The 15,425-nt window shown below is 37.4% G+C and overlaps 1 protein-coding gene across 2 annotated transcripts in view; it reads left to right on the top strand.

Annotated features, from left to right (window-relative positions):
• Positions 1-15,425, top strand: part of AMPD3 (adenosine monophosphate deaminase 3) — a 35,758-nt gene that overhangs the window by 793 nt on the left and 19,540 nt on the right. For both annotated transcript variants that reach the window (XM_010563794.1, XM_010563795.1), the window contains exons 2-6: positions 2,684-2,909; positions 5,420-5,615; positions 6,071-6,236; positions 8,636-8,855; positions 11,395-11,524. In XM_010563794.1, the coding sequence (XP_010562096.1) occupies positions 2,689-2,909; positions 5,420-5,615; positions 6,071-6,236; positions 8,636-8,855; positions 11,395-11,524 (933 nt within the window). In that variant the 5' untranslated portion in view covers positions 2,684-2,688. The remainder of the gene's footprint in view (positions 1-2,683; positions 2,910-5,419; positions 5,616-6,070; positions 6,237-8,635; positions 8,856-11,394; positions 11,525-15,425) is intronic.

Here is a 15,425-nt window from a genome sequence, read left to right as displayed (position 1 = left end):
CCCGCGGGGGGTCGGAGGCGGCGGGGGCTGCTGTTTTCATGGCGTGTGCTCATTACACAGTCAGTCCCATTAAATTCCTGGCCAATACTTGCTTTTTAAGTAGTCATTCCATCCTGTCTTTTATGCAGCGTGTTTCAAGGGAAATAGCTTGCTTTCCTTCCAGAAAGGTGCAGAACTAAAGAGCAACCAAAGCAGTCGCTCTGTGAGAGAGAGGGATTTAGGAAAAGAGCATTTTTGCTGGTTGGCATTCGTACCGTCTCCCCATCCCATTAAGATGTCTAGTTGTCGCTCTCCCAGGCACTCACCTTGGGTAAAGGACAGCACTTCTGTAGAAGGATACTGGATGCAAGATCCCCATCCGTCTTCCAGTTTGGGATGGCACAGTTTGCATGAGTATCGCATGAAGTGCCTCACAACAATTTTGGGTTTATTGAACTCATTTTGGTGACATAAGCTAGTGGTGATGTGGGTGAACCTACCTTTCAAAGTGTTTTGTGCCTTAGTCTCTCATTTGCTTGAGTGGAGAACATGAGATCAGGTTCTGTAAGAGAGAAAAAACCCACCCTTTGGTCTCAGTAGAGGATCACGCTGGTACCTATATATTCTGACTCTTCACCATCTTACTGTAATGATATGAAATGCAGTATAGTTTCTCATGCAGTCCTACTGCATTTCTGTTTCTGACCACGATTCTCTAAGAAAAAGTTCATTTGTACTAGGAAAATGCTCAGCCAATGATAAACATACAAACAATTGATTTTTCCTGTTCTAGTCAGCTAGTACTGAAAATATTTTAATTGCTGATTTAGCAGCAGAAGAAACATTATTATTCCACATTTCACTATTACTGCTAGCACTCTTACTGTAGTTGAGTAACTATAAAGGCTGGTCTTGCCTGGCTGAAGTGGCCCAAAAGGCCCTTCTTGCTGGCAGCTGTATGTATGGCAGTTACTGTTGCTGACAACTGCGTTCATTGAGGTCAGTGGAAAGACTCCCATGACTTCATTGAGGTTTGAAATTGAGAAACCAAATCTAAGTTTGGATGCTTCTGGGACAACGTAGTGCATTGTCATCGAATCATTCAGCTAAAAATGTATGTATTTTTATATTTCTTATGTAGTTATACTTGATTTTATGAAGACTTAATACTAACTGTGAAACAAATACTATCCGGGCAGAAAAACTGCTTAGTGTCAGATCCACAGTTCTTTAAAAGCAGTGATGTTTTTCCACTGGGCTGTGAGTTGGTTCTTACAAAATAAGAATGAAGAATAATGTAGATGATGACTAAGTTGTCATGTTATGGTCCAATATATCTCTTGTCACCTTTTGATACTATATTTGCTTTTAGAATAAAAGCAAAAGTGTTCTCAAAGCAACTGTGAAAACAGGTGGACATTAATTATAATCTTTTAGGCTGAAAACAACAGGATCACATATCATAAGGATCACATATCAACATGTGAAACTTGCAGCATGCCTACAGAAATACTGTAATGGGGGCCCTGATAAGTTATGCCTGGAGTGATTAAAAACTACCATGCTGACTTTCAGCATACATCATTATTTGAATGAGTACCATCCTGTAAAATATGTTTGCATTTTTGTAACCAAAAAGGATTCTGAAATGCCAGTTTTTGGACCTAGACTTCACATTCTTGGCAGTGCTTGGATCCATTTGTTGTGACATGTTCATGGCTATTTTTAACTTATGTAATAAGAATTTAATCTTACTTGTTACAAACTCCATCATACTGAAGGCATTCAAAAAGCTTTATAGTACATAATAAATAACGCTGGTCAGTAGCTTACAAGCACTGTATTTTTTTCTCCTCCAGAATGCTACCAGATATGTCAAAATTGACATTTTGGATTGTATGAGAAGGAAATTTAAAGCAAGCCGTGAAACTACAGAAGAAATACTAAAGATGGTATTTTCAGTAGTGCTGCTGTAACAAAATGGAAATATTTTGTGATGAAAGGCTACTTAAATGAAAATTTTACACATAATACATATTGTTTAGAAAAATAATATTTAAATGCCAAGTAGAAATTAAAGTCCATATCCTGTCTGCTTCCTATGTACAATTCAAAAGTAGGATATGAACTACTGAAAACAAATTTAAAAAAAAAGTCACTGAATTAACTACACCATGTTTGCTCCAGTTGTGCAACCATTTTACTTTACAGCAGCTCCATGACTTTCTTATTTGTGGAAAGGATGGGGTGAGGTAGAAATGTGCAACCTTCTTTTCTAGCTTGTGGCTCTAAAATTGGTTTGAAGTCACTGAGCAGGGAAGAAGTCAGGCAACTGAGTGAATGTTATTTTCAAGTTCAGTGCAAGTACATACAGCTGAGCATACGTTATATCGCAAGTAATAGTCTATCTGATTATGCAAGTGGAATTTACTGGCAAATTTGTGCATACATATCATAGGAATTTTTACGAGTATACCAAGAAGTTCCTGGTTCACAAATTGGCATGGCTCCACAAGTAAAGATGCTCAGTGGATACCTGTGGTTCTTATGTGCTGCATAATTTAAATTCTGCATAGCTGTTCTACTTTATTGTGCTTTTGCTCTAAGCTCTTAATTTTCATAGGCATATGATGAGAAACACCAGTCTCTCACATATCTTTATTCTTCTTGTAGTTGTAATTTTGTCAACTGTCTTCCTTATTAGCTGAGATGCCCAGACAGTTTCCAAAGCTGAACATCTCTGAGGTTGATGAGCATGTGCGACTTTTAGCAGAGAAGGTATTTGCTAAAGTTCTACGAGAAGAAGACAGCAAAGATGCCTTGTCACTATTCACTGTGCCTGAAGACTGCCCTATTGGGCAGAAAGAGGCCAAGGAAAGGGAGCTGCAGAAGGAACTGGCAGAACAACAGTCTGTGGAAACAGCTAAAAGGTTTGTTTGGTAGTTGCTTTCTTAGTGGAAAATAGTTTTTTTAAATGAGTTTGAGTTAATATTGAAATATCTGGTGAATAACATTCTGTCTCTTAGTACTTCAGGAGAAAGGTCAACAGCAGGTACCAGGGGCATCTGTGTGATGTTCCTCTGTGCTATGCGCAAGGTGCAGGGATGGGCCCTAGGGAGCTTAGACTGGTGAGGTCTCGGCTGCGTTTCCAGCAGTAGCATAGATAACTGCTTATGCACGTTTAACAAACAGCATAGCTGGGTTTGAACGCAACCCTAAGACTCTTTAATGTAAAACGAGTCAGAAAAAGAAACGCTTCCCCCCCACTACCCTTTATTCTAGTTTCATTCAGAGAAATGGAAAATTTTAACACAGAGAAAATGACAGTGATATGATACTTCTTTTAGTCTCTGTAAAAATAGATGAAAGCAAAGGCTTGACATTTAACATCAAGGGAGAAGATGAAAAGTGGTATTGGCATAATGAGGTTATTCATAGGTTTCCTTAGCTCACAGAGATAAAATTTAACCACTATCAGCCATGAAAGCACGCATTTTGAGTTTTCTCAAAAAAAAGGAAGTACAGTCCACCTTTGGTTTACCCATGAATCTAATGAAGCCAAACTTGATTTGGTTTATGATTCTCTTCTGTGAGAGGTAGCCTTACCACCGTACCCTGATGTCGGGCTGTTCCAGTATCTTAACTTTACTGGACTGGTTAGACTATCTCCTAGAGGTACATGAGCTCAGCAGCAGTCTGACACCAAATGGCTTGGATGTGTACAGACTCTTCAAAAAGCTGGCAAACAAGGAAGCCTTTGAAAGTGATAGCTAAACACATGTACCCAGTTAGCTGCAGACAATCAATTGGGCAACGCTTGGCATCATACTTCTGGAACAGAAGGGAGAAGAGTCAATTTAGTTAAATTAAGGTATGACACGCTGATGATACAGGCTGAGACTTTAGGTTTTCAATTGTGCAAGTGGGTTTCCCAGTTGGCATGTTCATAGATGTAAACAAGCACAGAAGGGAAAACTAGATGTTTTCATTCAAACAACTATTTGGTTTATATTTCCTCCTGAACTGTTAAGTTTCACTTTTAATTTGGGAAATTGTCTTATAGAAATATGTTCTATCAAACTGTACCTCAAGTTTTGCACAAGCTTAATTGTGGTAAGTGGCATATTGTATGTATGTTGTTTACCTGTGGGAACAGAACAAGTATTCATCCCTGTCCTACAGAACTGAAGTGTACTTCAAGGACAGTTAGATGAGTAAAACTTCTGTTTTCAGTTGCAGTTGATCCAACACTGATTTTCAAGAATTTCATACTGATTTTAAAGGTGGCTACAAGTCCTTAAGAGAGGATGGAATTTGGTCGCAGGGTATTAATTGTACCAGCACTATATGTTCTTATTCTTCAGAATGTCACAGAAGTAATGCAACTTCCAGAGAGTATTCTAGTATTCCTTTTTCTTTGTTAGTGGTTCTTACTAACATTTTAAGGTTTTAGCATCTAGTTTATAAAACGAGGTAGTATTTCCACAGTGTAAAAGAAAGTGGTATCACAGGTGGTTTATAACATATGTGAATATTTAATATACATTTAAATACATTTAAACTGAGTAAGGAAAATTAAATCTTTAGAGATATTCCAAAACTTCACTTGAGGTATTACAATTAATTCACTGAAAAATACAGCATTCTTTTTTAGCTGGTTTGTCTAAGGTACACGTCTATCACAGTTTTGCAGAGAAAGGGCAAAAGGTTTTAAGTCTATGGGGGTTAGCCATTTACTGTCCCGAGGGGAGGAATGGACTTGTATAGCAAAGCCATGCTATGTTATTACTCTGATAACCAACATTAGCCTTTTGCTCAAGTCTCATCAAACAGTGCCTAAGGAATAACTACGTGCTTATCCTTTTTCTTACAAGTTTAACTGAATGACTATATATGAAGTTTTGATGCATAGTCTTGTCTGACAACTAGATGAGTTTTTAAATCCTGCATGTTTTGGGAAGAATGAAAAGAATGTGTAATAGCATGATAACTTACAACAACTTACTGTACGTAACATTTACTTGTTTCTGTCTGATACTTTGTGAATTCTGATGCTACCAGTTTCTAAGAATCAACTCCCACTAAAGTAAGCACAGTGATTGCATTTTCCTTCTGTATAGTGACTTGCTGAAACTGAATTTGTAACAAGTGAAACAAAACAAACTTTAGGGCATCTTACAGTGATTGTAAATAAATTACAGCATATTGTATTTGTGTGGAGGGTAAGCGCAATTGTGTGCAGCATATATCATGTGAAATGTCAATAGAAAAAAGCTAAAAGCACAAGTATTTTGTGACTAACATTTTTCCTGTGGTATGAGAGATTTAATTTAATTTTTAAAATTTCTTAGGGGGTGATTTCTTTGCTGTAATCAGTTTTCCAGTGTATTTAATGTTTTATACCATGGTTTATTTTATACTTTATACCATGAATTCGTAGGAAGAAAAGTTTCAAGATGATTCGATCCCAGTCTTTGTCATTACAAATTCCGTCTCAGGAATGGAAAGCACCATCAGCCAATCCTGTTCCGTCTCCTGCAACGCCAGTTCTTCCAAGTGCTTTTCTGCCAGTCCAAGTGCCATATGATGTACCAGAGTTTCAGAGAGTTTCAATTAGTGGAGACTACTGTGCAGGGGTAAGAAACCATTTTTTTCCCCTTTCTGTATCTTGGGGGGGGAACATTCCAAACCACAAGCAGCTAAGGTATATGAAGTGTGAAATGTCACTATATTACAGCTCTCTGCAACAAACTGAATTGCTTTGTGAACACATTAATTTATGAAATAGTTAAAGTCAAGTTCAGGTAGTTTTATACTTTTTATCATAAAAAATAAATAGATAAAAACATAATCAGGCATTAAAAAAATGGACAATATATGATTAGAGAAAAAATGCGTGTGTGTTCTGCACATCATATTTGGACTCTGTTTCTGTCACTGGCTTCCTGAGACCTTGGGTAAGATCCTTATGGTTAAGCCACATACACTTACATTTCTGGAAATTCAGTCTCCTTGTTACTGGCATGGGTTCAGTTTGTTGCTAAAACTGCTGTTTTATTTTTGTCAGTATTTATCCAGGCTTTCCTTTCAGGTTACAGTTGATGATTATGAACAAGCTGCCAAGAGCCTGGTGAAAGCTCTTCTCATTCGAGAAAAGTATTCACGTCTTGCCTACCATCGCTTCCCAAGAACAACGTCTCAGTATCTGTGTAGCATGCAAGATGAAAAATGGAAGGTTGAAGATGAAGTGTATCCAGGTGAATATCCTTGTTCTTCTTTTTAAAATATAGAATTAAACCCATGCACTGCAGTAGTAAAGGTAAGTTGGATTTTTGTGATGATCTCTTCTGAATGTCTTTGCCTCTGTAATTTATTCTGTTAGTAAGTGGTGGAGAATCACTGAGGGACTGAAGTCATAAATTCTGTGTCTAATCTGCAAACTTAGAAGCTGTCAAACCTGAAAAAACATACTAGATGCTCATTGATTATTTTTTTTTTTTTGCAGCAAATGGGATGGTAAGTAGTACACTTGTGTTCCTCCAGGAAAAAGATATATGGATATGGTTTAAAGTCATTCCTCCTGATCTTGGCATGGTGAAATAAAAGGGTTATGAGCTCATCTACATTGTAAATTGAAGCACAATACAGACATGCCTGTTAGCAAGCCCTGATTCAGTAATTTCACAGGCATGGTACACTTATCAGACTGGAAGCTGTGTAGTCATATTTGTTGGACATTCTGCCTGGGTTAATAAACTGCTCTCTCAACAAGGCTTATTAGGTTGAATATATTCCCTGCTATGTATGTCACAAATTATATTTGTCACTTAGGTGGATTGTGTCTTGAAAGCTTTGCTTGTGCATTAAACTGTTTGCACTGCTAGTTTTTGGATTAGCCTGTGAGGATCAACCTTTGGTCTGTACAGATGTGCCACTGTAGATGTGTCCATATTGTTGGCAATGTATTCTCAGCCATAAAGTGACATTTTAAATCAATTACCCTCTAGCTCAGTGGTTGAAAGAGGGTGAATTAACATGTTTTCAAGCGTTTGTTATATAGAAAGAGTGTAAAGAGGACAGTATACGGAATATTCAAGATGGGAAAGGTGTTTTGGAACAGCTGCTGGGGAGGTATTTTCAAGCTATTATTACATTAATAACTTTTTTACAGTTATGATTTTAAACTTATGACATAAAGAATAAAATCTCATTACATGATGTCTTAATTAGCACAAGTTTGAGCTGGATAGTTATGAATATTAGAGATAAGAATGGTATCAGTTTATAACATGTTCAGGTTCTCTAGGACTGGCTAATTACTTTTCTGTCTTGGCTTAACTGAACAGGTAAAAGAAGAAATCTCGGTAATAAGTCTGAGCCCAAAAATGTGGTTCAGTTGACATAAATGTAGTTGAGACACTTATTTTATGCTAGTTGCATTAGTAAGATACTGTAAAAGAAGTGATGAACATTGATTAGCATGAGTGATAATGTTTGAGTGTTCACGTAAGCTGAATGTCCCAGAAGTATGTGTGTTTACCTGATTCTTAGAAAAAAAAAAAAAACCAAAACCAAAAAACAAACCAAAACCCCCTGTAATTTTGTAAAGGGATTACAAAACTGTACTGAACAAATCCCAACTGTGATTCTGGTGCTGTCAGATTTTGGTCATGATCAGAAGGCCAAGGGGAAAACTAGAGTTGTGCTGTACTATGGCTGGCTTCTGCACTTCTTGGTTCTATTCAAAAGCAATTAAACAAAAATAAGGAGTTTTATTTAAAAGAAAAAACAAACAAAGAAAAAACCCAAAGAAAGAAAGAAAAAAAAAAACCAAACCAAACCCCCCCCAACAACAAACCAAACAAAACCACAAAACCCACAAACCAAAACACAAACAACAAAAAAGCACAAAAGAAAAAACCCCGATCAAAACACAACAAAACCAACCAACCCCCTCCAATAAACTACAAACCAACCACTGCCTTGGTCAGAGTGAGAAGCACTGAGTCTTATATTTCCTGCTCTACCATGACTGAAGTATATTCACTAATGGTTGAGAGAAAGAGGAAACAGTCCTAGTATGCATGCACTAGTCTAGCTCATTGGATTGTGGGAAGGGCAGAGGTGAAGAAGTAAGGCACAGCCAGTTCTTTTCTCACTGGTGTTTCAATATGAGAACAGCTCCATTACTGTGTGCTTAAATACAAACTTCCAAAATTACTGCAGGGAGTCAGAAGGTGAAAGGAAAATAATGAAGGTGGGCATGAAGTCAACAACTGTTTTATTGTTCAAAAATCTCAGCTGTACTTTCAACCATCCTAACATACTTCTGGAAACTTATTTTGAAACTTCTGCCATCATACATTAATAAAGAATACTACTAAATCTATTTATACATTGGTTCAGTGAATAGCTCTAATAATGTATAATACTTGAATTGAGGTAGGTACTTAGCTTAGAGAGGGACTGTAATTAAAGCCTGTCAGAATAAAGCTGTGTTGTAAAAACAGATCTTTTATGGTAACTGAAAATGAGATTTTTAATGAAAGTACTAAAATCCATTAGAAATGAAGCATTATAGAAGCAGAAAGTCCTTTTTGTAATTATTTTGCCTTTTGTGTTATTTCTTCTAAACGTAATGTAAATTTATTTCCAGATTTCCATTCACCCCCAGAAGAAAATGAAGATCCTTACAATCTTGATGATGCTCCAGACAATTTGGATTATGTCATCAAGATGAAAGGTGGCATTCCCTTTGTTTATGATAACAAAGAAATGATGGAACTCAATGAGCCTCGGAGTCTGCCGTATCCTGACCTGGAGACCTATACTCTTGACCTGAGCCATGTTCTTGCTCTAATTGCAGATGGTCCAACGTATGTTACTCTTTCTTCTCTGCCCCTTCAGGCTGCTGGTTACCTTTAGTTTAATACTTCCCATGTCTGTGATATTTAATTCCTCAATGTGCTCATTCTACTGTAATGTTTTGTTTTGCCCTTCTCAAGCATTAATGCATCATGGAAGGACTTAAAAGGAAAAAAAAACAAACCAAACACATACAGCTATATTTCATTTCCTTAGTTTCTTTGCATCTACCATGGCAAAATGAGAAGCAGTTAACAGAAAAGCAAGAAATTGGCCCAATATTCCCATTCAAGTCAAATCTGACCCAAACTTCTTGAGGCATGGGAACTGAAACTTGAACCTCACCTTTTTAATTTTGTTTTGGCCTATGCTGAATTTGAGGTTTTTGAACAGTTGTCTGGAATTCCTTCATGTCTGTTGTACTATTGCTGCATGAAGAGAAACCCTGCCTATGTAGAGCATACAGAACAGCTCACCAACATAAATATTCAGTCTGATTTGTTCCAGATGTAAATTAACTGCTCATGTGCTGCAAAACTGATCTGCACATGCACAATCAAAATGGGCCTGAAATTTCCTAGAACCATCAAACTGGCAAATCTGTAAAAATCAGAACTACAACAACTCTGGTATGTATGGTCACTGACACACTTGTGACAAAGCAAGTCCAGCGCATAACAAAACATATGCAACCAGTTTTTTAGTTTACTTCCCAGCTGAGGACTGGAAACATCAAGGTTTCTCATGGCCTCAACACCTGGAAAGGAAAAGAATTCACCCTAGGATGGAACAAAGCAGGAACCTGGACTGTTCTTAAGAACTATTTGGCCTGCCTGCCAGCACTGCATTCCTAGTCATGCCTTTGAGAGATCATAGCTTACAATGTGACACGTTAGTCACACCTGATGCATTCTTTCCCTTTTGGGTCTGTCTGACACCTGCAGCGTAATCTGTCTGCCTTGCACATTCATAGTGGCAAACCAGATAGGCTGAACAGAGCTGTCCCATTCTCTAAGCACTTTTTCAAGGGCAAAAGCCTATGCTTCCACCAGCATTATCAGCACTCCTGCTCCAAATCAAAGCTAGCTTGAGTCTGCTTGTTTACAGTATGCAATAGGTAAATGCATTTCCGGTTTCAGCATGTTATATTCCAAGATGCAGATACTGAGAAGATTGAAGGACAAGAAAGAACTTGAAACAAAAGTCATGCCGAAGACCCTTCTTTTTGCAGCTTTTGTTAACAGTCTTTATCAGGAAGCCATAAATAAGAACGGCGCTTGGATGTGTTAGAACGCTCGGCACCTTTGTGAATGTAGGAGCAATCATCTGCTCCTTTCACTCTTTCAGATTAAGCTTTTGCAGGCTGATTTGCACTTGCTGATAAATACACACAAACTAAAAGGAAAAAGTCTTTTCAGTAATCCTGTTGCATAAGCTCTTCATACAGTATTGTTTCCCTGTTTGCAGCAAGTGCTTTCCTGTCATTTATGTCTATCACACATGGGGCTGCTTGGAGATCAAGAACCCATTGTTCTTTAATCTGTGCTGTTCTTAAAGTGGTGAAATCTCACCCCTACTCCTCGGTCTTCCAGTCTCTTGAATAATAATATAATCCGACAAAGACTTCCTGCAGCGAGCAAACGGGTCTTGATCAGTATCAGATATGGTGAGACTGTGTTTGAATCAGACTTTCAAATGTATAATGGGATTTGTGTCCCATTGAGGAGGGATTGTCAACAATAAAGCAGAAAAAAGAAGGCTATTACATCAATAGTGCTACAAAAATATTGTAGATTCAATAAGAATTGACAGATGGTGAAGAGAAAAACCATGTCCTTGGTTAAAAATAGTATGAGAAACATAACAGAAGATGAAAGTGAAGACAGAGGAACAGGCAGGCAGGAACAAAAAAGCATGATTTTTCTAAGAAGAACACAATAAATTACTTTGGGAAAAAAAAGTATTTCTACACAATATATGTGTTTTTTAAGGGATAAAAAATGAAAGTGGATTGGGTTGTATCTTGGCTTCTTACATTCACATTGAAAAAGCAAATAAACTTAAATGGCAAATTTTTTAAAAAAATTATTTCCATAGTGAGCAAATCTGGCTTACAGGTTGTTTCTGTTATATATGAGGTGATCTGCTCTATTGGAGATATAGTTTCAGAGTAGTAGCAATTGACATCACATTTTATTATAGGTTTTATGCTTTCTCTGGCCATCATTACTAACGATGCTAAGTAAAGTAAAGATACTAAAAGAACTGCAGTTTATGCACAGATACAGTGATAACAGTACATGAAAAACTTGAAGGACATAACACGGTTATGTAGAGCTCTGTTTGAGGTTTCACTAATAACGTTGGTCTGAAATCATATTGGATATTGACTTATATATTTTTTAACCAGTAGGATAAGAAGAATGAATTTGTTTTCCTCTTCATTAAAAAAAAAAAAAATGTTTTTACTGTGAAAACTTTCAAGTTCTCACTGAACTTGAAATACAGATAGTTTTAAGTTACAGTTAATTTTTGTGTTTTCTTTTACAGAAAAACATATTGTCATCGGAGGCTTAACTTTTTAGAATCTAAATTTAGTTTACATGAGATGTTAAATGAAATGTCGGAATTTAAAGAACTAAAGAGTAATCCTCATCGAGACTTTTATAATGTGAGAAAGGTAAGTGTGAAAAGGATTAAAGGCATGACATTGTTTGTAGTAGGAGTTCCAGCAATTTTGCTTTTCTTGTGTGAGGTGTAGATGATATGTGTGAAGTGGTGTGTGCATACCGCTCAATTGAATTATGTTACTTTAAGAATATTAAAAGTTTTCTGCATGGGAACACGTCCAGTTAACTTGAATGTAAGTGGGTTAAGTGGATTATGCTAAACTCATCTATTCACATATTCAGAATCAAAGAGATTTCATTGTATGTAGATTGCTTTAAAGGAGTGAAACAGTTAATCAAATGAAGCTCACTTGGATTATGAATGAAAATATCCACGTGGAGGTTTAGTTCATTTTTATTAATTCACTTAAAGACAGTCAAGTGCATTTTCCTGCTTTCATGTAAGTCAGTCATACTAGACTGTAGTAGGAACAGCTGTATAGATTTTGGCTAAAAAATTCACTTCATGTTGAAAGTAGGTGTTCAAATACATGCCAAAAGAAAAAAGACCTCCCACAGAAACTGAACTGAGGGTTCATGCTGCCATCAGTGTCTGGTAAAAAATGTCTGTGAAATATTAAGTAAAGAGATTGTTATTTTGAGTTATATTCTTAGCTGCCTCTGAGATACACTGGCATGTAATTAGGAGACAGGTAGGGGAATCACATAGCTGATTTCATTTCCTGACATACTCAGACCCAAGGGAGCTGCATTCTCTTCAGAGCATGGAAGCAACACTGTTAATGCTGCTTCATTTGCTTCCCTTTCCTGAAATTAAGAGGAGGTTATTGGAGAGATAATGCTTCAGTTTGATAGGTGAGATTTCTTCACAAAGCAGTAATTGTTGCTGGTGTTTTTAACCACTTCAGGTCCATTTTGCATTGTTTTTATATGCAACTGGAAGAGGTAGTCCTTATTTTGTAACTTCAGGGTTTAGATCAATGCTTTAATCCTTCTGCTATGTTTTGGTTAGCGCTAGTACCTCAAAAAGTCGTTTTAGCTTTTCTCTATAGTGTCCAGTGTGCTGGCTACTGAAAGTTTGCTACTGTTGTGGTAATAAACTGTCAAATACAAAATCTGCTGAACAAAAGTATTTGATGGATGTACCCCTGTCCATCGCAAGGCTAGAAGCAGATGGGTTGTTAGGTAAATTCTAATGAATTTCACACTTTTATCTGTTAAGCATATGGATGGGAGGATCTATTAGCTAATTCACTCAAGCAGGATTCAAGTGGTGGAGACTCTACTCCTAACTTGACAGTTTTCTTGTATAACCCCGGACAAGATATTTACTCCATGCCACATTTGATAAAACACTTCACTAGCTGACAGAGACCTTAATAATAAAACACGTGGTGACTGAGAGGTGCGAAGGACAGGTGTGGATCGAGTAACTGCCTAGACCATCAGTTTGATTACTGCGAAGTTGTAATTAACAGGATTGTACTTGCCGAGTTCAGCTTTTGATTTAAAAACAACAGTTTAATGTTTCTGGGTGTATCTTAATTATTTTCTAATTATCTACTATTAAATAAGCTAATCTACAAATGCATTAATGTTGTTCAAAAGCACAAAATGTGCATCACTTCCCCTCTGGCAATACCCAAATTCAAGAGAGCAGGAACAAGCTTGCTCTTCTCTGGCAGAGATCATTCCTACTGCTAGTTACTGCTTTAAAAATTCTTGCTGCATACAGTTAATCTTGCTTAAAGTAGTATTTTTATGAAGCAAGCACTCTCTATGGAAAGTAAACTGCATTGTAGATAGAGGTCCTGTAAGACCCCAAATCTTGTCTTCTCTATGTCTTGCTAACCCAAGTAACGTTTGGACCTGTAACTTCCCTGAAGTGCTTCCTCCCTAATGACACTATCAGCAGTGAAAGTTACAATATGAAACAGACACTTCTAGGGCCTATATTTTCAGGATGTCTCTCTGTTAGTCCATCCTAAACAGTGCGTACTGCTCACAAGGAAAGCAAGAAATAAGATTCACCTCCCAAAAGAGCTGTTAGTGAAGTTGTCTATTGCATCCCTCAGACACTAGTGTGGAGATCCTAGTACAATCTGTTTGCTTATATAAAAGAGCCAAAGTAACTGATGGAAAGTGCCAAAATTAAAACAATTGTGAATGTAGTGGCAAGGTCAATCAGTGAACATGTACTACTGCATTTAGAAAGGTACAACAGAAAGCTGGCCAGCATTATTTGCTGGCATGACAGTCAAAGGTTACTGGTTTTTTTCCCCGCTTCTCCCTGTCCCCTTCCTCCCTTTTTTTTCCTGGTTTAATAGGTTTTCTCCTCCAGTGAGCTCATCTGTTTAATAAATCCCAAGATAAGGCTCCTATTAAATAAGGGAAAGGTATGTGTGCATCTTACACATTGGACTTAACCAGAATGCAACCAAAGGTAGGTTTTGCACTGATCAAGCTGGAACTGGAAAACTGCCCTTTAATAACGAGACAAATACTTCTCTAGACAGACAAGAATCCACAGGTGGTAAGACGGTGTGCCTGGCTCCACTTGGCTCCCCACAGGAGGTGGACAACTGTCTGTGTAGGAGAACGCTAACTTTAGAGAAGCCTCTTGGGTCTGCCTTCAGCAGGGCTCTCCCACATTTTCTAGCTGATGCATAGCGAAGTGCAGTCAGTGCAGATTCTCCACATAACTCCTGGGTTGCCTGTATTAAGGATGAAATTTAGTAGTAAGAGTTTAGCTCTACAGCACACAAACTCGGAACTGAGTTTTAGGCTTTGTGTACTAGGGTGTCTTGCCTTCCAAAGAACGTATGTGAGGTTTTTTTGAGTGGAGCTTCCAGTAGACCACTGTGCCCAACAGCCTCAGATAATTCAGAGCTGATAGTTCAGTTTAACTGAAATACACCTTCAGAGTAAAGGACCTACACCTGAATATTATTTTACTTTTCATAAAATGTGGCTAATTGCAGGAGGCATTTACTGTGTTTTCTTGGTCTTGGAGCTGTTCTTGTTATTAGCAACTTTGGTTTGTCTCTCTTCTTCTTTCTAGGGTGGAGGCTGTTGCTTTTTTTTTTTTAAGGTGAAGCCAAGAGATTTGTTTACCTAACATGTATTTGCTACCTTTATGACGTATATCTATGTAATGCATTGGCTTTGATAGAGTTTTCTAAAGATGAAAAAATGACAGCCTAAGCCTCCTTTTGTATTCTTATTCCCTTTAGCCATTATTTCAGTGTGTCAGCAAACCAAGCCTGAGGATATGTCATAGCAGTGACTTTTACACATCATATTCTTCTACCTACAGACTCACTAGCTCGGATGCCTAGCCTTGTGTGGCAGCAGAGCTTTAACTCAGGGCAGGGTAACTCTGCATAGAAGAACGCAGTTTCTGGAGTGGCTTACACAGCCCTGCTGAATTCTGTGTTGCAATAGCTGGTTGCTGCAGTGAGATACCATTTGGTCTAGATCGTTGCAACTGATGTTTTTTTTTAAAATATTGGTTAGACAAAAAGAAAGTAAGTTCTAGCTTTTGTTTGTGACCACAGGGTTGAAATACCACTTGTTACTTCTAAGAAAGGAAGTTAGAGTGGGTTTATATACTTCTAAATTCTGTAGATCTCACAAAATATAGAATGAAATTAACAGATGTCTGCTTTTTAAACATATGATTAAAAGCCTCGTGAGTGAGCAGTGAATCTATACCTTAACTTCCCTGAACTTTGATTCATTCTGAGGTTGCTTCTTTTTTTCCTTTTTCCCCCTTTTCTTTTTTCCCCCTTTTCTTTTTTCCCCCTTTTCTTTTTTCCCCCTTTTCTTTTTTCCCCCTTTTCTTTTTTCCCCCTTTTCTTTTTTTCCCCTTTTCTTTTTTCCCCCTTTTCTTTTTTTCCCCTTTTCTTTTTTTCCCCTTTTCTTTTTTTTTTCTTTTTTTTTTTTTTCTTT

The sequence above is a fragment of the Haliaeetus leucocephalus genome, unplaced genomic scaffold (genome assembly GCF_000737465.1).
Source record: "Haliaeetus leucocephalus isolate CR32 unplaced genomic scaffold, Haliaeetus_leucocephalus-4.0 Scaffold173, whole genome shotgun sequence".
Classification (NCBI taxonomy): domain Eukaryota; kingdom Metazoa; phylum Chordata; class Aves; order Accipitriformes; family Accipitridae; genus Haliaeetus; species Haliaeetus leucocephalus.
The sequence above is the reverse complement of the archived record's forward strand: the minus strand, read 5'-3'. Positions and strand labels throughout refer to the sequence as shown.